The sequence below is a fragment of the Mustela lutreola genome, chromosome 18, assembly GCF_030435805.1.
Source record: "Mustela lutreola isolate mMusLut2 chromosome 18, mMusLut2.pri, whole genome shotgun sequence".
NCBI lineage: Eukaryota > Metazoa > Chordata > Mammalia > Carnivora > Mustelidae > Mustela > Mustela lutreola.
The window spans coordinates 3,654,669-3,681,901 of record NC_081307.1 but is presented as its reverse complement, the minus strand read 5'-3'; the positions used below and the strand labels follow the sequence as shown (position 1 = coordinate 3,681,901).

General features: G+C 37.8%; 1 protein-coding gene across 2 annotated transcripts in view; it reads left to right on the top strand.

Moving 5' to 3' along the window:
- Positions 1-19,783, top strand: part of FNTA (farnesyltransferase, CAAX box, alpha) — a 32,151-nt gene extending 12,368 nt beyond the window's left edge. For both annotated transcript variants that reach the window (XM_059155950.1, XM_059155952.1), the window contains exons 3-9: positions 2,695-2,809; positions 7,156-7,260; positions 9,348-9,474; positions 12,001-12,149; positions 17,771-17,833; positions 18,717-18,888; positions 19,148-19,783. In XM_059155950.1, the coding sequence (XP_059011933.1) occupies positions 2,695-2,809; positions 7,156-7,260; positions 9,348-9,474; positions 12,001-12,149; positions 17,771-17,833; positions 18,717-18,888; positions 19,148-19,270 (854 nt within the window). In that variant the 3' untranslated portion in view covers positions 19,271-19,783. The remainder of the gene's footprint in view (positions 1-2,694; positions 2,810-7,155; positions 7,261-9,347; positions 9,475-12,000; positions 12,150-17,770; positions 17,834-18,716; positions 18,889-19,147) is intronic.
- Positions 19,784-27,233: the final 7,450 nt, after the last annotated feature.

The window sequence follows — 27,233 nt, the reverse complement described above, 5'->3', positions numbered from 1 at the left end:
ATTCTGATATGATTTAAATTCAGATTTTAAAAGATAATGTTTAGAAGTAGGTAACCATTTTATGTCTCGGAATTGTAAAGAGCTGTAATTGTTCATGTTTTCTGCACTGTTTCAGAAAACAGTTAAAACTGAACTGTTTCTAAGGAAACAATATGTGTACATGTAAATACATATATATGCATTATATATGTAATTATGAAAATTTTTAATTTCCTATGTACATGTAATTTAATTTACATGTAATTTAATTTACATTTTAATTTCTAATGTACATGTAAATACATAAATATGCATTATATATGTAATTAAGAAAATTTTTAATACAAAGTCATTGGAAGCTTAAAGCAGTGATTTTTATATAGCAAAATTGGAAACAATCCACATTGCCAGTAGTAACAGAATGGTTAGGTAAATTAGGATATTTTGACATGGTTTCCATACATACCTATTAAAAGTTTTTAAACTGTCAGTATTTGGAAAATTGTATACTCTAAGAAAAATAGCATGTCTACATACATTTTTAGTTGTGGAAAAAAGAAGTATTGAGGAATGTTTAGCACATGTCATTTTTCATAGTCTGCCTTGGGCCATAATCTGTTCTCTGCCTGAATCTTGTACTGTGTTATGAGGGCATTTCAGCTGCAGTATCTACTAGTTCATTGTGATTAGTGGCATGGTCTTTGATGTCAGACTAGATTTGGGTTTAACTTATTTTATTTCATTTTAAGCAATCTCTGTACCCAACAAGGGGCTCAAACTCAAAACCCCAACATCAGGAATCAAATGCTCTATTAACTAAGCCAACCATGCACCCCTAGATTTGAGTTTAACTTCTCTTTGCAAGGAACACTGACCCAGTGTGAACTTGTTGATCTCTCCCAGCCTTAGTTTGTCTTGTGGAAAATGGGAATACAACAGGTTACTATTTGCCACAGTCTAAGTTTCTTCAGTTAAGAGATTGGCAAAGATGAAAAATTTTAATATTGTCAGGATGTGGAAAAATAGGTTATTCAGACTTTCTTGGAGGGAATATATGTATATTGATCAGATCTTTAATTTGGCAAAACCTGTCAGCATCAACAGTGCACATCACCTTGATGCAGTAATTTTGTTTGTCGGAATTTATCCTGTAGATACGTTGAATTTGTACATGTGCACACAGTGATACTCAGGACGACATACAGTTTATATTCAGGATGGCAAAAGAATGAAACATTCATTTATAGGAGATGAGCTAGATAAAATTTGAGTACTATATAGTGAAATGCTCTGTAGCTATTGGAGAAATATGGCAAAACTTTGTAATGGAATGCAGTTGAAAATTATGTCTTGTCATCCCTGTTCCTCAGTATATTTGTAAATAAGCATATTTTTTTAAAAAAAGATTTTTATTTATTTATTTGAGAGAGAGACAGTAAGAGAGCATGAGAGGGGAGATCAGAGGGAGAAGCAGACTCCCTGTGAAGGTGGGAGCCCAATCTGGGACTCGACCCTGGAGCCCCAGGATCATGACCTGAGCTGAAGGCAGTTGCTTAACCAACTGAGCCACCCAGGCACCCAATAAGGATATATTTTTAACTACATGAATAGCATGCTGCTCTGCACCTTACTTTTTTCACTTAACAGTTTTAGCAGTTACTCCATATATGTGCATACCAGAGCAGCCTCAATACTAAGAACTGGGTAGTGTGTCATTGCATGGGTGTACCATAATGGACTTAGCTCATTCTTTATCATTTGTTTCCAATTTTCATTTCCTTTTTTTTAAGCCAGTTAAATTTATCAAGGGGCGGGGTGTATACCAACTTCAGTGACATTGACGTTAGTAAGTTCTGATTAACCCATTACCATCAAACCAACCTTTTAAATTTTATGTAACCAATCCAGTAAATTTCTTTGGATGTTTTGGGTACATATGGAAGTATATCTGTAAGAAAACTTCCTGCAGCTGTAATCATTGAGTTAATGAGTATGTAAGTTTTGCACTAACTTTAATAATGTGTGAGTGAAAAAAGCAAGGCCCAGAACATAGAGTGTGATGTGATCTCTTTTTTTTTTTTATCTTTGTGCAGATTTTGTTTTTAAGTAATCTCTACATCCATCGTGAGGTTGAACGTACAACCCCAAGATCAAGAGTTGCATGCTCTACTGACTGAGTCAGCCAGGCCCCCCCGATGTTCTCTCATTTGTGTAAAAATATTAGAGGTTATAGTTAGAACATATATTTGGAAGGATAACAGTAGAATCAATTAACAGTGGTTGCTTCTTTGGAGAAGGACTGTGAATTTAGTTAGATGGAAATTTAGTGTAAACCTTTTGTAGGGTTTGAGTTTTCTACCATTGCGTACATTGCTTTTTCAGTTATAAAACTGATCAAAATACAATATGGGAAAACCAGGTAAGTGAATATATTTGAATATATGCACTCTTAATTTTACTTTAATGCATAACGTCTTTCAGAGATTTGGAGTCTGGCATGAGCCCCTGTACATAAATAAGCAAGAAGCACAGTTACCCATATATTGTGGCTGTGACACTAAAGCATTCTCAGGGTGGCATTCACACAGTCATTTGACTTTCCTTTGCTTATTGTTATAAGACATAAGGCATTACAGACATAACAGCATTTTGTATTATAGTGCTAAGTTTAAACAAGAAAGATAGTCCTAATACAGGTGTATGCTCTGTCCCCAGTTAGAGATGTTTATGATTATTTCCGGGCTGTTCTGCAGCGTGATGAAAGAAGTGAACGAGCTTTTAAACTCACCAGAGATGCTATTGAGTTAAATGCAGCCAATTATACAGTTTGGTAAGTACTACTTACCATTAATATTCCCTGTTTAAATGTCTAATATTTTAGCTCAGATGGCTCTTTTTCTTAACTAAACTTTGTCATCATAATAATAATTCACACTGCGAGTTTAAAAGTCAGAGACTGAATGAAAAATGCCATCCTCTGTCCCATTCCTTATCACTACCAGGGTCCCCTCCCCAGAGGTAAGAACTCTTAACTACTTTTTCCCAAGATAACCTATATATTCTAAATATGCTAACCTACATTTTATAGTATTTCAGAGTACATTCCTTTTAACAGATTGCCTTTTTTTGTTTGTTTAGTTTCGTTTTCTTTGTGCCAGTAAGTAATTTGTCTCCCAGGCTCTCTGATATGTGTAAAATGTGTCGTTACTGCTGAACACAACAGGTAATCCTTCAGCTTCTTTTTTCCTTCTTCACCAGTGTGGGCACTGCATATCTAGTCTCCAGCTCTTTCATGCGTTTGATCCCCTGTCTCCTTACCTGACCTCTTTCTCTTTCTTGATTTACTCTCTCATTTTATCGACCACATCCTTCAGTAGAAGAGAACTCGTAAAAGGTTGGGTGGGAAATCATTTGTGAGATTTGGTATATTGAAAAGCATTGTTAGTCTCTTCTCAACTTTATTAGTAGAGTTCTATATTAGAAATCATTTTGCTTCAGAAATTTAAAACTGCCTTCCCATTTCCTTTAGCTGCTATTGAGAACATTCCTGTTATTTTGTTCAAATCTTTAGTAAGTCCAAGGAACTTTTTTATGTCCTTGATAATTCCTTTTCTCTTTCCCCGTTTTTTTCTCTTTCTGGAATGCTTTTTTTTTTAAAGTCATATGTGGTACCTTTTTAATTGCTTCTTCTTATTTTCATTTCTTTGTTCTTTCATTTATGTTTGAGATATTTCTTCAGCTTTATCTTCTGATTTCTATTTGCACTGAATAATTTCTACTTTCTAAAGCTCTTTTCTGTTTTCTGAATATTTTTAAAATAGCATCTTGTCTTTTATTTCATAGGTGTGTGATGTATTTTCATTTCTCTTTGTGTTTGTTTGGTCTCTTTCTTTCATGTAAATATTTTTTTCAAATCCTTGATTCTCCTTTCAAACTTAAGATAGAGCAGGAAAATTCCAGATTGGAAGCTCTGTATGTGGCAGGACTTGTCAACGGGCAGGCTTCATTGTGAGGTTAGTGAGTGGAGATGTGGCTATTTTGTGTGAAATCTTCGCGTCAGCAATTCTAGATCTTTTTAAACTTTTTTTTTTTTTTTTTTTTTAATTTATTTGACAGATTACAAGTAGGCAGAGAGGCAGGCAGAGAGAGAGAAGGAAGCAGGCTCCCCGTTGAGCAGAGAGCCCGATGTGGGGCTTGATCCCAGGACCCTGGGACCATGACCCGAGCCGAAGGCAGAGGCTTTTTAACCCACTGAGCCACCCAGGCGCCCCAACAATTCTAGATCTTTTCTTGTGGTTAGTTTGTTGCTCCAAAGAAGGGTCACCTGATTATTGCCCGAGGAGTATGTGTTTGGCTGCCACAATTCTTGGGGTCAGACAGGGAAAGATTGGTTGTGGTGGGGATTCTCAGCAGTTTAGTATATCAGTGTTTTTAATTTCCCAGTTTCTGGTCCTTTTCCTCACCTTGTATTCCTCTTGTGTCTGGTATTCCTTTCTACTTCAGATTTTTCCAGAGAATAAAGCCACTTGTGTCTTGCCATGTTTTTATAAAGAACCACAGTTATCTTCCTGTCCTTTACTTTCATACAGAACACTTCACTTCTGACATTTCTGGTCACGACACGGCTGTGGGTTTTTCCCCTACCAAGCAGTTCTCTCTGATACTAGCTGGGTGTTCTACAATTGAACTCAGTTCTGACACTGTGTGCCTGACATTGTCTAACTACCTGACATTGAGTTAACATCAGATCCCACTGGTTAAGGGCTCAGTCCTACAAGACTGCTCCCTATATCAGATGCTAATTGCAAATCCATTTGTCACCTAGCCTCTAACCTATAGCTCAGAGGTTCCCAGGACCCCTTCCTCGAGTTCTGCAAATTTGCTAGAGTGGCTCACAGAACTCAGGAAAACTCTTACTTACGTTTACCAGTCTATTAAAGGATGTGATAAAAGGATAAAAATGAACAGCCGGATAAAGAAATATATAGGGCAAGGTCTGGGAGGGTCCCAAGCTCGGGATCTTTTGCCCTCATTAGAGGGTATGTCCTCTCCCAGAATATGGATAGGTTTACCCACCTAGAAACTGCAAACCCCTAGTACTGGGATGCTATGGAGGATCCCTTATGTAGGCATGATCAATTATTAACTCTGTTTCTAGCCTCTCTCTTCTGCCTAGACAACTGGAGGTGGAACTGATAATTCCAAGCTTCTGATCAAGGTTTGGTCTTTCTGGTGACAAGGAGCCACCTAAGGAACCCAGCTAGAGTTGCCTCAATAGAATGCTTCTAGTGCTTTTTTTTTTTTTTTTAAGATTTTATTTATACATTTGAAAGAAAGAGGAAGCACATGAGTGAGGTGAGGGGCAGAAGGAGAGAGAGAGGCAGACTCCGCGCTGAGCAGAGAGCCCGATATGGGGCTCGATCCCAGGACCCTGAGATCATGACCTGAGCTGAAGGCAGATGCTTAATCCACTGAGCCACCCAGGCACCCACTTCTAGTGTTCTAATCTCTTAGGAATTTCTAAGTGTTCCAGGAGTTGTGTGCCAGGAACCAGGGGCAGAGACCTATATATATTTTTTCTGTTATCTCACAACAGGCCAGTGATGCTATCACCTCTCTGCTTAAGGTTGGCTATTAAGGACTCTTTCTAGATTTTATACTGTTTTTAACCCCATGCTTGATTCCCAATATCGAGGATACCTGACACCTCATTTCTGAACTTTTCTTCCTCTGTTGACAGGTTTTTAGCACTTTGTTTTTCAAAGTCAGTTAAAACTTGTCCGTCACCTTACCATATTCCATAATGTTGTTGACCTCTTCCAATTGCTGTGATACCCCCTTGTCCCTGATTCTCTTTGTTCTTGTGCATTTATACTGTTTTTCATTCCCTTACTATCATTTTTGTGGATTTTTATTAGCATGTCAGGATAAATTTATTCATTTAATCTCCCGTTTCATTGGAATTTTTAGTATAATATTCCATCATTTTATATCTCTAATAGGTTCTTTCTTATCTTTTAAGAAATTCCTGACCATGCATAACACAAAGTAACTTAGAATGCATTTTGAAATTTCCTAAGTTTAATTGTTTTTTTAAAAGGCAGTATACTGGATAACATTACTCAGGTAAACCAAACTGCTTCTTAATGGCCATGCTTTATGAAGCCTAATTTTCCTTAAACTTACAAAATAGAGAAATACTGTTATCTGTCATATTTAGCATTTCATTTTAAAAGATACTTTTAAAGCAGCTGTTTGTCTTTTATTATACACTGAGTTGGAAATTTTGAAGTAAAAATAGACCACAACTAATAATGATATTTTCAAAGATTTTATTTATTTATTTATTTATTTATTTATTTGACAGAGATCACAAGTAGGCAGAGAGGCAGGCAGAGAGAGAGGAGGAAGCAGGCTCCCCACCAAGCAGAGAGCCCAATGCGAGAGAAAAGTTTTTTTTCTTTTTTAAAGATTTTATATATTTATTTGACAGAGAGAGACACAGCAAGAGAGGGAACAGAAGCAGGGGAAGTGGGAGTGGGAGAGGGAGAAAGAGCAGGCTTCCCACTGAACAGGGAGCCTGATACAGGGCTGGATCCCAGGACCCTGGGATCATGACCTGAGCCTAAGGCAGATGCTTAATGACTGAGCCACCCAAGGGCCCCGAGAAAAGAGTTTTTTTAATGATTTAATTCTACCTATAAAGAAATTAAGAGAAACTTGTTTCATATATGAGTAGCATATTTGTGGTGGTTCTAAAAGCAAATATTTGATAATGTTTATAATGGAATTCATTTATTATATGAATGATCTATCTAAACAAACAAGCTGTACCATATAAGGAAATATTATAAGGAAAGAGATGTCTTTGATTCACCTGTAATAGAACACGCATAACCAGAGTGTTACCTGAAAATAATCATTAGTTGGTTGTCTTTTTCTTCTCTCTCAGTGTTTATTGCCTTTTACTATTTTTACTTCAAAAGGCTTGATTCTTCTAGTCACCAGATAATTGTATGATTTGGACAACCAAACAGTTACGTTGCTGTTATTGGTCATATAAAATGCCTACCCAAAAAAGTGTGTCTAACTGTGTTGTTTTACCTTTATCTAACATAATACTGTGGTTAGGCAGTTTGTGTAGAGTAATGAGACAATGCTTGATGTTTGCTATAGGCATTTTCGGAGAGTTCTCTTAAAGTCACTTCAAAAGGATCTACATGAGGAAATGAACTACATCACTGCAATAATTGAGGAACAGCCCAAAAACTATCAAGTTTGGTAAGATGAAAGTAGGAAGGAACTGTGTCATTATGTCAATATTACGTACCCACTGGGTGATGAGATTACGGGGAATTGTTTCTTTTTAATTTTAGTACTTTACATTGGAGCTAAAATGTTACCTGTCTCATAGGGTTGTTAGGAGGATTAAATGAGAATTTTTTTAAGGGAAGGGGGCAGAGAGAGGGAGAGAAAGAGAATCTTAAGCAGTCTCCACACCCAGCAAGAAGCCCCTCGATTTCACAACCCCAGGGTCGAAACCAAGAGTTGGATGTTTAACCAGCTGAGCTACTAGGTGCTCCTAAATAAGATAATTTTGTGTTTAGTGCTTAAAGTGGTGCCTATCTTCGAGTTAACACTCACATATGTGTACTGCTATTATAATTTTAAAATTTGACATTAGCATATAATACTGCTAGAAAATTTTTGAATAAAGAATCTGAAAAAATGTTTTCTGTCCAGTGTGTTATACAATGACTTTCTGGTATTTGATTTTCCATTCATTTGTTTTTTCAGAATTTTTTTATTGATGCGGGGGTACAAAGATGAACCACACAGTCTAACAGGGGAAAGTACATAATAAAACCAATTACCTTACAGTGCAGTGTGAAAACCACAATAGTATAGAGTATTTTACAGAGTATCTTTGCTCTAGAAACTAAGCCCTAAGTTAGCATAGACAAAACTATAGGGATTATTATGGGTGAGGGGAACAGAAAATAGTTGAGAAAAAAAGGAGGCATTATGGAGCAGGAGGACAGAGAATGGAAAAGAAATGGAGTTTGAACAGTATCCAGCATATAGTGGGCAGCTCTTGAATGGAAGCTGCTGAGGTTGCTATTATTTTGGAGATGGAGGAGGAGGTACTGGTAGTGGTCATGGTGTGGGTCAACTTGACATACTGAACAACCTAATTTTTAAGTTTTTCCTAAATTACAGAATTTACTAGGAACCTAGAAAAAGAAATTATTACTAGTGTTCACTAACTTGGGAGATTTTTGAAATAAATTTGGAAGCCTTTCCCTCTAGGATCTTCCTCTTGGTAGTATCTTGCCTTCTTAATATTCTGTAAGGTGAATTTTAAATATTCTGTAAGATGCATGTAGAATGTTCATTCATTCAGCATCAAATCTTTCCACTTTTCCCATCTTTCCTACTCACTTATAGTATATTGAATATTAATGAATTTTTTTTTAAAAAAAAGCTTTTTTGAGATATAACTCACATATTATACCATTTACTTACTTATTTATTTATTTATTTATAAAGTGAGTTCTGCACCCAGTGTGGAGCTTGAACTCATGACCCCAACATCAAGAGTCACCCCTACAATTTACTTATTTTTTAAAATTTAAATTCAGTTAGCCAACATCATTAGTCCATTTACCCATTTAATGTATGTAGTTCAGTGGTTTTAGTATATTTACCAATATGTACAACCCTCACTATAATGACTTTCAGAACATTTTCACTAGTAGATTTTTATAAATATTTCAGCTTAAAAATTATAAAAAAGAACCCAACAGAAAACTTTTAGAGGCATTTTCCTAGTACAGAAACAACTCTCGACAAATTTACAATTTGTCATAGCTATTTACCAGAGGAGAAGCAGACTTAATTCTGCCCACGAATTGGTGGAATGAGCAGTTGCTTGTATGTGATGCTGTGGACTTAAAAATTGAAAGCCTATTTATAACCAGAGGAGCTTCTATACTTGATTAAATAGTATCACATTTCCTATAGTCTGATTATGCCATCTGGGAATGTTTCCAAATTCTTTGACAGGATTTTGTGGTTGTCAGAGATTACTTCCAGATTTAGCTTGAAATAAACCTTCTTTAAACCCTAAGTATCTGATTTCATTTTACACACAAATCACTTTTATGTTTCTCAACTCTTACTTAGTCTTCTAGAAGACTAGTAAGACTTTTCTTTCCTGTTACCTTTTCTTTCCAGTATATCTGGAGAATTAGAGGTGAAATTCTGTTTTTTGAGTGTCCCTCCACATCGCATAATACAACACATGCAGTTGATTCTTGAGTTCTTGGATACATTAACACAAAACTTTGTTCTTCTAACTGCTTTAGGCACCATAGGCGAGTTTTAGTGGAATGGCTAAAAGATCCATCTCAGGAGCTTGAGTTTATTGCTGATATTCTTAATCAGGATGCAAAGAATTATCATGCCTGGCAACATCGACAGTGGGTTATTCAGGTATTGCTTTTCTTGTTAAAATGTTTTTTAGATTGTTTTAACTGAATTAAATAATTAAAATTACTCTTAGATTGTTAGTATACTCCTGAATTAAAACACACATATAGGGGGCGCCTGGGTGGCTCAGTTGGTTGGGCCGCTGCCTTCAGCTCGGGTCATGATCCCAGCGTCCTGGGATCGAGTCCCACATCGGGCTCCTTGCTCCGCAGGGAGCCTGCTTCTCCCTCTGACTCTGCCTTACACTCTGTCTGCCTGTGCTTGCTCTCGCTTGCTCTCTCTCTGACAAATAAATAAATAAAATCTTTAAAAAAAAAAAAAAAAAAAAAAACACACATATAGACCATTACACACAAAATGTAATGACTGAGAATTATTAAGATGTTTAATTAAAACCTGATATTCTTCATGCTGATTAGTCTTATACTCTCTCAAGATACGTTGGTAAGTACCTTCATATTAAGGAAGAAATAATAGTAATTTTTGTATTTTTTAGATTGAATTTGCATCACATTTTATATTTGCTAGCAAATTGAATAGAAAAGGTAGTTGTAATTTTCTAATACACCTTTGTTATTTTAATTAACAAAGGCATGGTACCTACTGGGGTTTTTACATACATAAACTTTGGAATACCATTTTACAGTAATAAATAGTATTTTATTTCTGCCCACTTGTTAGAATTTTATGCTAAACCCTGAATAGAAGCGTACAGTTACAACTCCCACTCTAGACATTTATTTATTCCAGCGAACAATTCTTATGTTGTTTATTGTGAATTTTTTCCAGTGATTGCTATTTTGTGCACTATTCATTATACCAAGATCAATTCCGAAAAAAATTTTTTTACTTAAAAATTTAAACTTTTCTAAATTTGATTAAAGGGTTGCATTTTCTAAAGATTGGTATTTTTATTTTTTATATGAAATTCTATCCTTTTGCCATTATCAAATAAGAAATATATAACTCCATTAGCTTTTTCATAATCCCCAACTTTTGCAGCATTTGTAAGTTTTGACCTTTTTATTCCTTTTTTAAATTGTCTTTATTGGTTTTCTCCTCCCCCTAATATTTTTTTAATAAAAGTTTTATAATGTAAAAATTTACATTACAGCTAAATACAGCTGTTTATTTGTCCACGTGTTTTACTTATTTTTTAATTTAAGATTTTATTTGTTTGTCTAAATATAGCTGTGTATATTTGTACACGTGTTTAACTTATTTTTTAATTTATTTAAGATTTTATTTGTTTGTCAGAGGAAGAGACAGAACACAAGTAGGGGGAGTGGCAGGCAGAGGGAGATACTAAATACAGCTGTGTATATTTGTCCATGTGTTTTACTTATTTTTAAATTTATTTAAGATTTTATTTGTTTGTCAGAGGAAGAGACAGAACACAAGTAGGGGGAGTGGCAGGCAGAGGGAGAAATGGGTTCTCTGCTTAGCAGAGAGCCAGTCTGGGACTTGATCAGGACCCTGGCATCATGACCTGAGCCAAAGGCAGTTGCTTAACCTGCTGAGCCATCCAGGCGTCCCTCTCCACATGTATTTTAATGTGATTTTATCATATATGTGCATTTTAATACTTTCTTTTACTTAATATTATATATTTGTATCAAATCCATCAAATTAATATACTATAATCATCTTGAGTTTAGTTTCTTCCCTCTAAATTTTCATCTTAATGCATAAGCATTTAGTTACCTATACCTTTTTTTTTTTTAAAGATTTATTTATTTATTTATTTGACAGAGAGATCACAAGTAGACAGAGAGGCAGGCAGAGAGAAAGAGAGAGAGAGAGAGAAACAAGCTCCCTGCTGAGCAGAGAGCCCGATGCGGGGCTCGATCCCAGGACCCCGAGATCATGACCTGAGCCGAAGGCAGCGGCTCAACCCACTGAGCCACCCAGGCGCCCTACCTATACCTTTTTGCCTATTATTTAATACCTTAGAGAATACTTCTTGGATCTGTTTAAATAGTATAAACATGCCTCTTAGTGTATAAATTATTCTCAAGAAGATAGTAACAAATCACAGGGCACTTTGCTCTCTCTTCCTAATTTTTTTCATTCTTTGTGACCATTCCCTTGTCTTTGATGACTTTTCTTTCCCCCTTCCATTTCCTTGACCTGCAACTATCATTTTCCTCCAAATATGTGATGAGTCCCACATCTTCTACCTAGCTTTACTGAAATTTTACTTATTTAAGATTTTGTTTATTTGACAGTGAGAGAGCACAAGCAGGGGGAGCAGGAGAGGGAGAGGGAGAAGCAGGCTCCCCACTGAGCAGGCAACCTGATGCGGAGCTCGATCCCAGGGTTCTGGGATCAGGACCTGATCCAAAGGCAGACACCTAACCAACTGAGCCAGCCAGGCATCCCTGTTTTTATTTTTTATTAATAATGGGACATTGCTTAGGGGTGCCTGGCTAGTTCAGTCCGTGGAGCATGTGACTCTTGATCTTGGGGTTGTTCTAAAAACAAAAAAAAAGAGACATTTCTAATTGGATATTTTTTATTTTCTCTTAGGAATTTAAACTTTGGGATAATGAGCTGCAGTATGTAGACCAACTTCTTAAAGAGGATGTGAGAAATAATTCTGTCTGGAACCAAAGATACTTCGTAATTTCTAACACCACTGGCTATAATGATCGTGCTATATTGGAGAGAGAAGTCCAGTTAGTAATCTTCTTTACTTGTTCATTTGTTAAAAGAGTATTTGTGTGCCTCTCATATATGTCTCAGGCATTGGGAATCCAGTGACCATTCTTTGTGACCATTCAAGATCAAGACTGCCCCTGATCCTGCCCCCGTTGAACTAATAGGACAGAATACTTAGATGAAATCTAGAAGGACGAATTTATAGCTATATAGATAGCTCTACATTGTAGTGTCATAAGTTTCTTAAAATATTGTTGCTACCACAGATTGAGAAGAAATCCTCTGATTTCATAGTGTCTAAGAAGCTTTATTTTAAAACTATCTCATTAAATTCTGGTGCCCTTTAGATAATAGTCCCCAGAAGCCGTGTTACTCTACTGAGCAGGATGGAGTAGGATGTCTTTGTTGTAAGAGGCTCTCCTGTACCTTGTAGGATGTTGAGCAGTATTCCTACGCTTTACACCCTATATATCAGTAGTAACCCCCTCCCCCAAGTTGTAACAAACAAAAATGTCCCCAGACATTGCCAAATGTCACCTGTGGGGTAAAACCATCCCTAGTTGAAAACTACTGCTTTAGGGTACAAAAAGAAGTTCTAAGCACTAGAATTTTTTGAATTGGAATGAATATTAATATCCATAAACATTAATAGCCACCTCTTTTCTGACTATTTTGTCTCGGTGTCTGTTTTAAATTTGAACATATTTTTTGTTTTTATAGCCTGATGAGAACATACTCATAATTTTAATTTAAAAGTTGTTTTAGGGGCACCTGGCTGGCTCAGTCAGTAGAGCATGTGACTCTTGATCTGAGCTTTAAGCCCTATGTGGGGCCTAGAACTTACTTTAAAAAAATTAAAAATAAAAAACAGAAAGTTGTTTTAACAGCTCCTGGGAAGAGCTGATGTTTATGACTATCTGTCTTCATTTCCTTTTTCTTACTTCTGTTTGGGCCAGCTAGCTGTTAGGGCAGCTAGCGTTTCTTTTCTCTTTTCTGTATAGGGTTCTGGTGATTTAAATTAAAAAGAAAAGAGGTATGTCAATGCTCCAGGCTTCTTTCTGAAGCAGCCACGTAGCCCCTCAAGCACATCTCATTCTTTCATTTTATTGCTCGACTCTTCAAAGCTGCACTAATATGGTAGTCACTAGCCACATATGGCTACTTAAGTTCAGTTTAATGAAAATCACATAAATCCATTCCTCAGTTGTATGAATCACTTCTCAGGGGTTCAGTACCCACATGTGGCTAATGACTACTAATTGGGCAGAACCGATAAAAAACATCTTCATCATCATAGCAAGTTCGGTTGAATAGTATTGATCTGAGGGGTAGCAGTGAAACTTACTGAAATAATTTTATTACTCTTAAACCTCAATACTGGGGCTTGAGTAGAGAAAATTACTCATCATCCAGACTCATCGTCCAGCCCTTTATATATTACTTTTTTTTTTAGAGTTGGTATTCTTTTGTGAAGATTAGGACAAAAGACAATAAAATGTCATCCTTTAGAGAGTTCAGTAGCTTTTTTGTGTAAAGGTAGAACGCCTCAGGTTATTCTTCCTTGAATTAACCCAGTTAATAATTATGGACTTCAGATACTACATATTCCTTATTTACTATAACATGCTTCATAGGTAAGTGTAATAAGATACTTAAAAGTTGAGCATGAAGAGTGAAAAATGGAAACTTCTCCTAGTCTTCAAAGGCACATTGCTGGTTTTCTGTTAACAAATAGAAATAGTTAGTCAAGAATCTTAAGAGTTTTCCAGGGATACCTGGCTGGCTCAGTTGGTTGATCATGCGACTCTTGATCTCAGGATTGTGAGTTTGAACCCTATATTGAGTAGAGAGATTACTTAAAAACAAACATCTTTTAAAAAATCATTTAAAAAGAAAATCTGAGAGTTTTTCATATTTAAGGCTTATACCATTAAGAGAGGTAAAAGAAATATTTAAAATGCTAAGAGTAGCTTTAGTTATCTAGAATTTAGTTTGTTAACTAAATTTTTTGAGAGAGATTTATTGAGAGAGATCACAAGCAGGCAGAGAGACAGGCAGAGAGAGGAGGAAGCAGGCTTCCTGCTGAGCAGAGAGCCCAATGCGGGGCTCAATCCCAGGACTCTGAGTTCATGACCTGAGCCGAAGGCAGCAGCTTAACCCGCTGAACCACCCAGGCGCACTCTAAAGAATATAGATTTATCTGATTACTTTTTTCCCTTTTATTATAAAAGTAATGCAGTCTGGTTGTAGGAGGAAACTTCTGAGTTATGTAAAGTAAAACATCAAAATCTCTTAGTCTCTCTCTTCCTATACCCCCCTTTTTTAAATTTATTTTTTTAATTTATTTATTAGGGGGAGAGAGAGAGAGTACACATGAGCAGGGGCTGAGGAAGAGGGAGAAGGAGAAGCAGGCTCCCCGCTGAGCAAGGAGCCCTATGTGGGGCTTGATCCCAGGACTCTGGGGTCATGATCTGAGCCAAAGGCAGCCACTTAACTGACTGAGCCATCTGGACGTCCCCTTATACCCCATTCTTAAGAGTGAGCTACAATTAGTGTGGATTCTTCAAGCCTTATTAAGTGTATTTGCAAACATGTACACACAGCAACGTACGCAATGGTATTATACACATTGTTTTTTCACTTAATATATCATGGCCATATTTTCATGACTACTACTAGTACTGTTAATAATAGTCACCATTTGGGGGCACCTGGGTGGCTCAGTTAAACCACTGCCTTCAGCTCAGGTCATGATCTCGGGGTCTTGCGATTAACTCCCACATCGGACTTCCTGCTCAGGGGAAGCCTGCTTCTCCCTCTTTGATTCCCCTGCTTGTGTGTTCACTTTCTCTTTCTGTTAAGTAAATAAAACCTTTAGGGGCACCTTGGTGGCTCAGTGGGTTGAGCCGCTGCCTTTGGCTCAGGTCATGATCTCAGGGTCCTGGGATCGAGTCCCGCATCGGGCTCTCTGCTCAGCAGGGAGCCTGCTTCCTCCTCTCTCTCTGCCTGTCTCTCTATCTACTTGTGATCTCTCCCTGTCAAATAAATAAATAAAATCTTAAAAAAAAAAAAAGTAAATAAAACCTTTAAAAAATAATAGTTAACACTTATATATATATTTTTTAAAGATTTTATTTATTTATTTGACCACGATCACAAGTAGGCAGAGAGGCAGGCAGAGAGAGGAGAAAGCAGGCTCCCTGCTGAGCAGAGAGCTGGATGTGGAGCTCGATCCCAGGACTCTGGGATCATGACCCGAGCCGAAGGCAGAGGCTTTAACCCACTGAGCCACCCAGGCGCCCCCAACACTTATCTATTTTTTAACGATTTTATTTTGTTTAGTGGGAGAGGGAGACTTTCCTGCTGACTCTGCACTGAGAATGGAGCCCAACACAGGGTTCAGTCCCACAACACTGAACTCATGACCCAGGCCAAAATTAAGAGTCAGGTGCTCAATTGATTGAGCCACCCAGGGCCCCCAACAATTAGCATTTATTAAGTACTTACTACATGCCAGGAATTCTTACTTAATTTTTTTTTTTAAGATTTTATTTATTTATCTGACAGACAGAGATCACAAGTAGGCAGAGAGGCAAGCAGAGAGAGAGGAGGAAGCAGGCTCTCCGTGGAGCAGAGAGCCAGATGCAGGGCTTGATCCCAGGACCCCGGGATCATGAGCTGAGCTGAAGGCAGAGGCTTTAACCCACTGAGCCACCCAGGTGCCCCTCTTACTTAATTTTCATAACAACACTGTGAGATACTTGATGAAGAACTTGAGGTTCAGAGTAGTTCTGTGATGTGGCTAAGAGCACACAGGTAATAATTGATGGGGTTAGGATTAGCAGCTGGGCAGTCTGGGACAGCCAGCCAGTTTAGTTGGTAGAGCATGCAACTCTGGATCTTGGAATTGTGAATCGAGGAGTTGTGAGTTCAAGCCCTATGTTGGGTATAGAGATTACTTAAAATAATAATAATAATAATAATAATAATAAGCTAGGAACTCTGACCTCAAAGTGCATATTTTAACCATTAAAATAGATCATCTTTAGTTCATATGTATATGAATAACGTTCTTCATATATTGCCAAAATGAAATTTAAGAATCTTCTGCAGTGACTAGTGAAGACGTGCAGGTACATGGTTTGAAAAATAACTGAAAATATTAGGCCATGCAAAATTAGTTGGAAAAACCCTTTCAGTAGTGCTGGATGAGTTTATTGTTACAGTATATTCCTCCCTTCCCTGCAGTTTTACCTTCCGCGGTTTCAGTTACTCATGATCAGCTTTAGTCCAGAAGCATATGATCCTCCTGGGGACATTAGGTAGTATAGCCTAACACTACCTCACAATGCCTGTCATTCACCTACTTCATCTTATCATGTAGGCATTGTATTATCTTAAATCATCACAAGAAGGGTGAATATAGTCTAATAAGGTATTTTGAGAGAGACTACGTTCAAATAATTTTTATTACAATGAGTATATCATGATTGTTCTATTTATGGTTAATCTCTTAGTGTGCCTGTAAATTAGGCTTTATTGGAGGTATGGATGTATAGGAAAAAACATGGTATATATAAGATTTGATACTCTGTAGTTTCAGGCATATACTGAGTGTTTGGGAACCTATCCTGTAGAGAAAGGAGGACTGCTGTACTCTGGGGGGTCGGGGGGGAATGCTATTGTAACAGTAATAAGACAATAAATAAAACAGCAATAAAACCAAGATTACTAAATTTTAGTCAGTGAGTGACTTACTCATTTGAGCAAGTATGTAGTGAAGCTAAATTCTGCCACTCCCTTGAAATTTGTTGTATTTGGATCTAAATTGTATTTAATAATCTGGTTAAAGGGAAAAGAAAGGGGAGTGTCCATTTTTTTTTTTTTAAAGATTTTATTTATTTATTTGACAGAGAATGATCACAAGTAGGCAGAGAGGCAGGCAGAGAGAGAGAGAGAGAGGGAAGCAGGCTCCCCGCTGAGCAGAGAGCCTGATGCGGGACTTGATCCCAGGACCCTGAGATCATGACCTGAGCCGAAGGCAATGGCTTAACCCACTGAGCCACCCAGGCACCCGGGAGTGTCCATTTTGACTGGTGATCACATCATAGTTAACTAGTTGTCTTGTTTTAGAATATAAAAAATATACATTTGTGTTGATTTCTCATTTTTATTCTTTGTCTATAAAGTTTCTGTGCTGTTTTTTATTACGACTCCTAAGATACATAGTTCTCCTTTTTGAATGATTTCAATTTATTGGGCATAAGTAGATCTTGGACTTTTTCTCAAGATTGCTTTACCAATAAAAGGAATACCTGTTTTAGCTGACATTTTCTTCAAAGGGAAAGCCTTAATTAAAGGAAATACCTCACATCAGTTTATTTTCCTATTGTGAATTTAGCCTTCATATTAGTTAGCTGTCCTTGGCTAGAATTGGTTACAAATTTACAAGAGGGAGAATCTATGTAAAACCGACTTGAAGGCTTCTAATTTAGCTATGACTCAGACCTAGTCATAGCCCACTAAGATAAATGAAAGCGCATATCCAAGCCTTGTTACCATCTTATTAAAACTGTTTCTAATTATTGCACTGCTCTTAAAATTATACACATATTTCTTCATGGTCTCTTTCTTACAGGTACACTCTGGAAATGATCAAACTAGTACCACATAATGAAAGTGCATGGAACTATTTGAAAGGGTAAGAGGTTGTTTTAGATTGTTTTATATAAAAACCACCTGCTAATACGATGTATCATTGAATATATTCCGTTAATCAGATTCCAAAGGATACTAAAGAATTTTCCATTTTTCTGGATCTAAAAGAAGTTATAGCAGTGTTAGATTGTGGCACACAAAAATAGTGCCTTTTAACCCCCAAGCACATACCAGCAGTGTTTTTGGACTAGTCCATGACTAAACAACAATGCAACTATAATATATTTATGAATCCTATAGTCTTATGTCAAAGAATGGGATATACACACTTAGTTTCTATTTAGCTCAGGAACATAGTAAAGACAAAGCATACTTACAAGCAGATTGCATGGGATGCATAGCCAACCTTTCTGTTTTCATTTCTCTCTCATTCCTTAAATTGACAAGGTTTCACTTGGCTGGCCACTGGTAAAACCAGGCTTCTTTTTGAGCTTAGAGATCTCCCTGGAGGCCCGAAGAACCTAAAGTATGGAGCCCAGTCACATTTGGAGATGTATCCAGGGTTCGGGCCTATAATATCTGGAGAGCTAAAAGAATAAGGAACCATCTCTAGAATAAACAGAAACAAATCTCTTGTTCTTTTCCTTCACTTTTTCATTTTAAGAAGATGGTTTATTTTCTGATTTAATTGTGTGTGTTGTAGTTTCAGTTACAAATGATCTCTTTTGAGTTTCATTATTCTTTTTAATTATACTTGGGTCATAATCATCCATAATAAAACTCACACATAATTTAAAAATTTCATTTAGTTTCAACTTCATTCATTCAAAATAAGTCTCCTCTCTTGGTCACGTTACAGAGGTCATTTTCTTACGATCTTTCTATTATTTTTGTTCTTCTCAAAATTGAGAATAATTTTTTTTTAGGATTTTACAGGATCGTGGTCTTTCCAAATATCCGAATCTGTTAAATCAGTTACTTGATTTACAACCAAGTCACAGTTCCCCTTACCTAATTGCCTTTCTCGTGGATATCTATGAAGACATGCTAGAAAACCAATGTGACAACAAGGAGGACATTCTTAATAAAGCGTTAGAGGTAAGTCAAGACACCCAGACACTGTTCTTGGTGTCTCAGAATTTGGTCCATGCAATGCCACTATATTCATGCCCTTTTCAGCGTGTTCACTCAAGAATTCAGGGCAGGACGATTTCCACTGTGGAGGGCAAAACCCACATCACTAGTGAACACAATGTATGATTTTAATGATGGATCTCGTTTGAACATGATCTGAGTTTAACCGTGTTGGCTGGGATTTGCCCATTATCTTTAGAGAATTTTTGTTCTTCATTTTCAGTTGTGTGAAATTCTAGCTAAAGAAAAGGACACTATAAGAAAGGAATATTGGAGATATATTGGAAGATCCCTTCAAAGTAAACACAGCACAGAGAGTGACCCACCAACAAATGTACAGCAATAACACCATCTGGAAGAACTCAGTGGAATGCTTTTATTTTTTTAAGAGACTCTAATGCAGGAGTTTAAAACTAAAGCAGTCATTCCCTTTGCCTGTGGTGTAAAACGTGCAATTGCACAGGTAATTGCTTTTTAACAAGAACTAAGTGTGATGCTCCTTGGGTGCTGCTGCTATTCAGACTAGTAATTTGATTCTAAAGCAAAGTAATTTGGGGGGAGGGAGAAGAAACAAAGTCTGATGAAGGAACTTTTGTAGACTTACCAACATTTACTCTAATCCCTTAGCATCAGCTCCTCCCTAAAGGAACTATGATGCATCAGGATTTGCAGCATTAATGAACGCAGTAACTTGTATGTAATGGATATAAGATAACTTAAATTTGGGTTCAGGAAGCAGGGAATGCAATGTTACATTAGAGCTGCTATGTCACACTCACAGTATCTTGCTATCACTGTAACCAACTAATGCCAAAAGAATGATTTTGTAATAAAATTATAGATGTATCCTAAAACTTGACATGGTAGTTTGTTTTTTTTTTGAATAGCATTTAATTATGTACATGGGATGTTGTCTCAGCTTGGAAAAGCCACTGAGAAAGAAAATATTGGCATAAAACTATATAAAACAGAAACATGATCACGTGAAAGGAAATGTTACTAGAATGTGAATTGGTCAGTTCTTGTCTTCAACAAAATCTGCTCAAGATAGTTTAGACCTGCAGGGTTTATTAAGGCATATAGATAGCTCAAAGAATAATCACCTGATCTTCCAGAAATATATCCCCAAACCACGCTGTAGAACCGGGCCGTCAGATTCTGGGATCAGAAAACTTTTGAATGAGGCTGTTCCCCTAGGACTTTAGGACTCTAGGTCTCGAGGACTGTCAACCTCTGCCACATTCCTTGTGAGCACATCTGCTTCCCTTCCCACAGAAGGGAAATTTAAATCTTGTTCCAAATTAAAGCCTCACTCACTTTAGTACATCAGATTGGAAGGAACCTAAATGTCATCTAAAACTCTTAACTGCAGAGGAATCTAGAAAATGTAGTTGATAGCTTTCTGGCCTCCACAGTTCAGGAAGATAAGCTAGAATGGAGTTGAAGTATTGAACAAGTTAGTTCTCTGTACCTGCACATAATCTCACTTCATCAACAAAGAATTTTTGTTGTGAAAGCATCAAACTCCAACTAAAGAAATTTATATAGAGTAGCATAGGCTTCTAAAGAATTTAGGGGGGCGCCTGGGTGGCTCAGTGGGTTAAGCCGCTGCCTTCGGCTCAGGTCATGATCTCGGGGTCCTGAGATCGAGTCCCGCATCGGGCTCTCTGCTCAGCAGGGAGCCTGCTTCCCTCTCTCTCTCTCTCTCTGCCTGCCTCTCTGCCTACTTGTGATTTCTCTCTGTCAAATAAATAAATAAAATCTTAAAAAAAAATAAAATAAAATAAAGAATTTAGGAAGTTGGGGCGCCTGGGTGGCTCAGTGGGTTAAAGCCTCTGCCTTCAGCTCAGGTCATGATCCCAGGGTCCTGGGATCGAGCCCCGCATAGGGCTCTCTGCTCTGCGGAGAGCCTGCTTCCTCCCTTCTCTCTCTGCCTGCTTGTGATCTCTGTCTGTCAAATAAATAAATAAAATCTTTAAAAAAAAAAAAAAAAAAGAATTTAGGAAGTAATACTTTTAACATTTTACATGTTTTTGCTGGTTTTAGACTCAAAAAAATCTGATTTTCTCTTTAGAACTGTCATATGAAGTATCATATGATACTTTTTTTTTAAATAAAAATCATAATTTATATTGAGAAATGTAACTGAAGCAGACCAAACAGTTACTCACTTGGCATTTTCTACCTCAAGTGGCAATTTGTTTATCAAAAGATTGCTTAGTGGGTATGGAATCAGGTGAGGAGGCTCTAGGACTTCAATGTATGAAGACTGTAGGCTCTGCTAATCCTGGTGAGGACATCTCCTAATGGGCAACCGGACGCATACACCTGGCAGCACACTCCTTTCACTAGACATGAAAGCACATCCGCTTCCCTTGCCTCACAATGCATGTTAATTAACATGTGGTCCGTGGAGGGGTTTGCTAGTTCCAAACTACTTGCCTGATAACACTGTCACTGTGTTGCTATTGGCACTGTTGGTGCAAAACAATGGTGGGTACAACTGCTGGTGCCTTACCCCAGAAACAAGGCAGTGGTATTTAGTAGCTGCTGTGTTCTTCACTGCCGTATAAGTCACGGAAGGATGTCTTTGATGAGTCAGTAATTATATAATTTATTCACAGTACTCTGTCTTTTCAATACTTTGTTTGAATGGGTTTGTGCATATAGCGTATCTTTTTGGTTGTTTTGAAGAAAAGCATTTGTGCAATTGTGAAGAGGGCCAAACAGGTCACTTTCCACGGAACACCACTTTTATTGAAGGAAAAATTGCTAAACTGGTTATTCATACTTGAATGGCTGGCATATGTTTTCTCAAAAACAAACGAGAGTTTGTCACTTCAGTTTGTCATAGGAAACAACTGCAAGTTTGTTGGCAGTGATAGAATTTGAGCTGTCATATGAAAAATTTTAATCTACATGGTAAGCCTGGCAGCTTCCTAATACCTACCACCGACCTTTCTAATGAAATCAACATGGTATTAAAGTGAATAATTTTTTTTTTAGTTTTGGTACTGTTTAAATATGTCAACAGTTGGGAGAGCTGCATAACTGAAAGAAAATATTTTCCAAATGACCAGTCTGTGATGTTACCATGCATTTATAATCCATTCAGATAATAAGACCTACCAGTACAAAAAGTTTGCAGATTCATAGATAAGTTTGCAGATTCTACATCCCAACTAACCTTTGAGAAACTACACTGTCATGTTTGGGTGTAGTATCAGAGTATCATAAGTATCACAACTTATGAAAAGGCTATGAAAATATTCCCTTTCCAACTATATATTTGTGTGTATGAGCCTGAATTTTCTTCATATACTTCAACACACCATATTGCAACAGATTGTAGAAGTAAATGTGAAGATCTAGATGTCTTCTATTAAGTTAGACTACAGAGACTTGGAAAAATGTGAACTGCCATTTTAATAAAAGTTGGATTTAGAAAAGAGTAAGACACCACCATATCTGTCCTCAGGGACCTCAATTTTGAGAGAGGCCAACAGCATGCTATGTGCTTTGGTACTTTGAAAATGTTTATTGACTATTGAAGAAATATTATTTGGGAACAAAGAAGCGGAAGGGATTATCTGCCTGGTGATGTCAGGAAAGGATCACAAAGGGATACAAATTTGGCTAGTTACATCCTTTAAAAAGACCTTACACTCAATTTTATGATTGGTTATATTCTAAACACTAACTTATAAATTAAGAAAGTCTAGAACATTTATTTCCCCCTGGAAGTTTTAAAAATCAATGTTTTTCAACCTGGGTTGTAACCCATTAATAGGCAGTTATATCAAATTAGTGGGTCTGAACAGCTTTTCATTAAAAAAAAAAAAGTAGAAAATAATTTCACTGAGTTCTCTCATTATTTCTTTCTTCCTACTTGATTTGGTTTATTCTAATATTTTTCCCAGCGCTATGAACCGAAGGCAGCCGCTCGACTGACTGAGCCACCCAGTGGCCCCCATGTTAGTATTTTTTAACTATAAAAGGAACATATGCATGTTTTAAAAAAAGACAAACACTGGGGCGGGTGGCTCAGTCATTAAGAGCCTGCCTTCTGCTCAGGTCACGATCCCAGGGTTCTGGGACAAGTCCTGCATCAGGCTTCTGGCTCAGTGGGGAGTCTGCTTCTCCCTCTCCCATTCCCCCTGCTTGTGTTCCCTCTCTCTCACTGTGACTCTCTGTCAAATAAATAAATAAAATGTTTAAAAAGTTAAAAATAAAAAATTTTAAAAAAAATTAAAAAGACAAACACTAAAGACAGACACACAACGAGTCTCCCTGCATTCATTCACAACCCCCTCCCTTACTTTGCAGAGGTAAAGACTTGGCAGTAGTTTTTTTTGTTTTGTTTTGTTTTGTTTTTTTAAGATTTTATTTATTTATTTGACAGAGAGAGAGATCACAAGTAGGCAGAGAGGCAGGCAGAGAGAGTGGGGGAAGCAGGCTTCCTGCTGAGCAGAGAGCCTGATGCAGGACTTGATCCTAGGACCCTGGGATCATGGCCTGAGCCGAAGGCAGAGACTTTAACCCACAGAACCACCCAGGTGCCCCTTGGCAGTAGATTTTAATCTTGCAGAATATCATACACTTCAGCAAGGGACATACATGCATTTTCTTTTTCTTATAAGAATGTATGATACGCAGTGTTTTCGTCTACCATTTCCAATTAACATGTCAACTCTGTCTTTTCACTCATACCAATTGCTATACATTTTCCTCAAGCAACTGCTTTTACTGTTGTCAGAAATTTTGATATTTTACATTTTCATTCAGCTTAATTGTTTTCTGATTTCCCTTCTTGACAGCATCTTTGACCCATGGAATATTCAGAAGTATGTTTAATTGCCAAGTACTAGGAGATTTTCCTGTTATCCTCTGTTGTGATTTCTTTGGTTTTATTTTGCTTTTAGTGGTTACTCTAGAAACCTTATAACCATATAGGTTTCCTTACCCTCTACCATTTATGCTGTAGTTGTCTTATGTTACACCCTTTTACATCAAAAACCCCATCAGACAATTTTATACTTTTTGCACTCAAATGTCAAACATATTTTAGGAGCTCAAAAAAAAAAAAAATAGTGGCTCAGTCAGTTAAGCATCTCACTTGTTTTCAGCTCAGATCATGATCTTATGGGCAGTGAGATCAAGCCCTGTATCAGTCCCCATGGGGCTCTGCATTCAGTGGGGAATCTGCTTGAATATTCTCTCCTCTAACCCCTCCCCTCTGTGAGCAAGTGTGTGCTCTCAGAGAGAGCAAACAGGGGGAGGGGCGGAGGCAGAGGGAGAGAGAGAATCTTCCAGCAGACTATCCCCTACCCCATTCCCCAGCTGGGAGCCCCACATGGGACTCAATCTCACCACCCCAAGACCATGACCTGAGCCAAAATCAAGAGCGAGACACCCAACCATCTGAGCCACCCAGATGCCCCTCAAATAATAAATCTTAAAAAAAAAAAAAAAGGAAAAAAGGAACTCAAGAAGAACTCAAGTAGAGAGGCAGGTAGCAAGAGAGAGGGCAAAGCAGGCTTTGAATTATACATCCGCCCCCAGATGTATAATTCTTACAGCATTTAAAAAATGTGCTACTACTTCTGGCCTGTGTGACTTCAGGTGAGAAATATGTCATTAGGATGGTTGTTTGCTTACGGGTTTCTCTCTTTCTAGCTGCTTTCAGAATTTTTAATTTGTCTTTAGTTTTCAGCAATTTGATTTTGATGTGTTTGGGTATGTGTGTCTTGAATTTATCTTTCTTGCTCAGCTTCTTGAATCTTGACTTTTTCACCAAACTTGGTACATTTTCAGCCACGATTTCTTCAAGTAGTTTTTTAGTATTTTCTATTTTCCTATGGGGCTCAGATGACAAGAATATTAGACCTTTTATTTTTGGCCCCCAGGCACCTGAGGGTTTGCTCATATTTTTCCTTCTTTTTCTCTCTGTTGGCCACATTAAATGATTTCTCTTATCTCTCTTCAAGTTTAATGACTCTCCTCGGTCATGTCCATTCTGCCCTTGGATCAGTAAAGTCTGTTTAGTTATGTATTTTTCAGTTCTAAAATGTTTAATTCTTCTTGAGTTCTATTTCTTTACGAATACCTTCTATTTTAACTTTGTTTCTAGAATGTTCATGATTGAGCATTTGTATAACTGTTTTAATGTCTTTGTCAAATAATCCCAACATCTGAATCATCTCTTCATTGGTGACTGTCAGTGGTCTTTTCCCATGCAAGTTGAGATTTTTGGATCCTTCATATGCCTTGTAATTTTCTATTTCTGGGCATTTTGAGTGTCATGATCCTCTGATTCTTGTTTAAATCCTAAGGAGGGGGCGCCTGGGTGGCTCAGTGGGTTAAGCCGCTGCCTTCGGCTCAGGTCATGATCTCAGGGTCCTGGGATCGAGTCCCGCATCGGGCTCTCTGCTCAGCAGGGAGCCTGCTTCCTTCTCTCTCTCTCTGCCTGCCTCTCAATGTACTTGTAATTTCTCTCTGTCAAATAAATAAATAAAATCTTTAAAAAAAAGAAAAAAAAATAAATCCTAAGGAGAATGTCGATATTTTCATTTTAACAAACACTTGTTATATAGTTAGGTATGGGTCCTATGTTCCAACACTTCTTCTGTGGCTATGTTCCAAAGGCAGTTCAGTTTTCAAATATTTTGTAGTGCTATTTGGATCTGTCTCATGAGTGCATCACACAGCGGCTAGTGTGGAACCTGGGCAGAAAGCTATCCGTTAGTATAGTTCTCAAAGTCTTTATATGCCAGTTAGAATTGGGTCTATGGGGGCACCTGGGTGGCCCCTGGGTTAAAGCCTCTGCCTTCAGGCTCAGGTCATGATCTCAGGGTCCTGGAATCGAGCCCCGCATCGGGCTCTCTGCTCAGTGGGAAGCCTGCTTCCTCCTCTCTCTCTGCCTGCCTCTCTGCCTACTTGTGATCTCTCTCTGTCAAATAAATAAAATCTTAAAAAAAAAAAAAAAAAAAAGAATGGGATCTATGGTGTGCAGGTCACAGGTGAGCTCTAGAGTTCAGAAACAGTTTTAATGGGATTGCTTTCCTGAATTTCTCCTTTTGCACTGTTTTCCCTTACTTTTCACTTCCCTGGGACTTCTCATTTTGGTCCTCTGACCAGAAAAGTTCTGCTTCTGATAAGCAACTGCCCACTCTCACAATTGTGCCACAGCAGCAGAAAAACAAACAAAAAGCAACGCAGTTTCTCTCTTCCCTCTTGGGGTTGCAGCTTCACTGAATCGAGAGGAAGATTACTCTGTTCCAGAGTTTTGGCTCCTGCAGTTTTCTGCTGCCTGCCATTTTTGATTCTGCCATTGCTCCTGACACAGGATTGACTGACTAGAGGCTGGGGTGCAAGGAAATTAAGTAAAAAGAGAAGGAAAAAAACCCAGGATTTTCTCCACTGTCTCTGAGGTTTTGAAGTTTCTTTTTCTGCTTTATGAGCCAGACCAGACGGTTTCTTCAGGGTCTCTCTCTGCCCATCAGTACTCACTTCCAGAATTGGGGCTGTACTGAGCCAGGTTTGAGGATACCAGAGGAAAGACAATAACATTGTCTTTGGAAGTACCAATCAGTGGTACTTCCAATTCTGGCATTCTTCTTGATCCAGCTGGAGATAGTTGCTTTTCAGAGACCCCAAATAGCTGTGCCATGAGTTCTGTTCAGGTTTTATAGTGGTGTTTGGTGGGAGAGAAAAGTTTTCATGTGTTTTCTCCATCGTACCAGGAATCAGCCTTGAAATCTCTTCTTACTGGCTTTCATAGCTTCTTTGTGCTTTACACTTTCTCTAATCCTGAAATCTAAGTTTCCATGAGCTCAGATTTGGCTCTCTTCTTTCCTCAGTATGTTCTCTGTCTTGGAGAGATCATCCCTTTCTAAAGCATCACAGGATCCTCTGAGGCAGGTAATTCCTATAAATGGGGGGAATCTTTATTATTCCCCCCCAAAGATGATAGGTCCTACTGGATATTAGGTTGGACTCCCATTCCTTTACAAATTCAAAATGTCTTCTCCTTATGCTACCTTTTCTGTTAATGATGCTTTCCTCCATCCAAAACCCACCTAAAGCCCTTGTACGGTCAGTGCTACTAGAGCAGGACGCATAGCAGTATCACTCTGCTATGCAAAGTCATGAATAAAAACCAGGGCCTTGGGGCCTTCGGCATCACCCGGAGACCTGGTTAAAGCGCAAGTTGCTGGACCCTACCTGCCTCCAGGTGTGGGATGGAGCCGAGGATTTGCCCTTCTAACAGTTTCCCTGGAGATCTGAAGCATCCGCGTATGCTCTGAAGA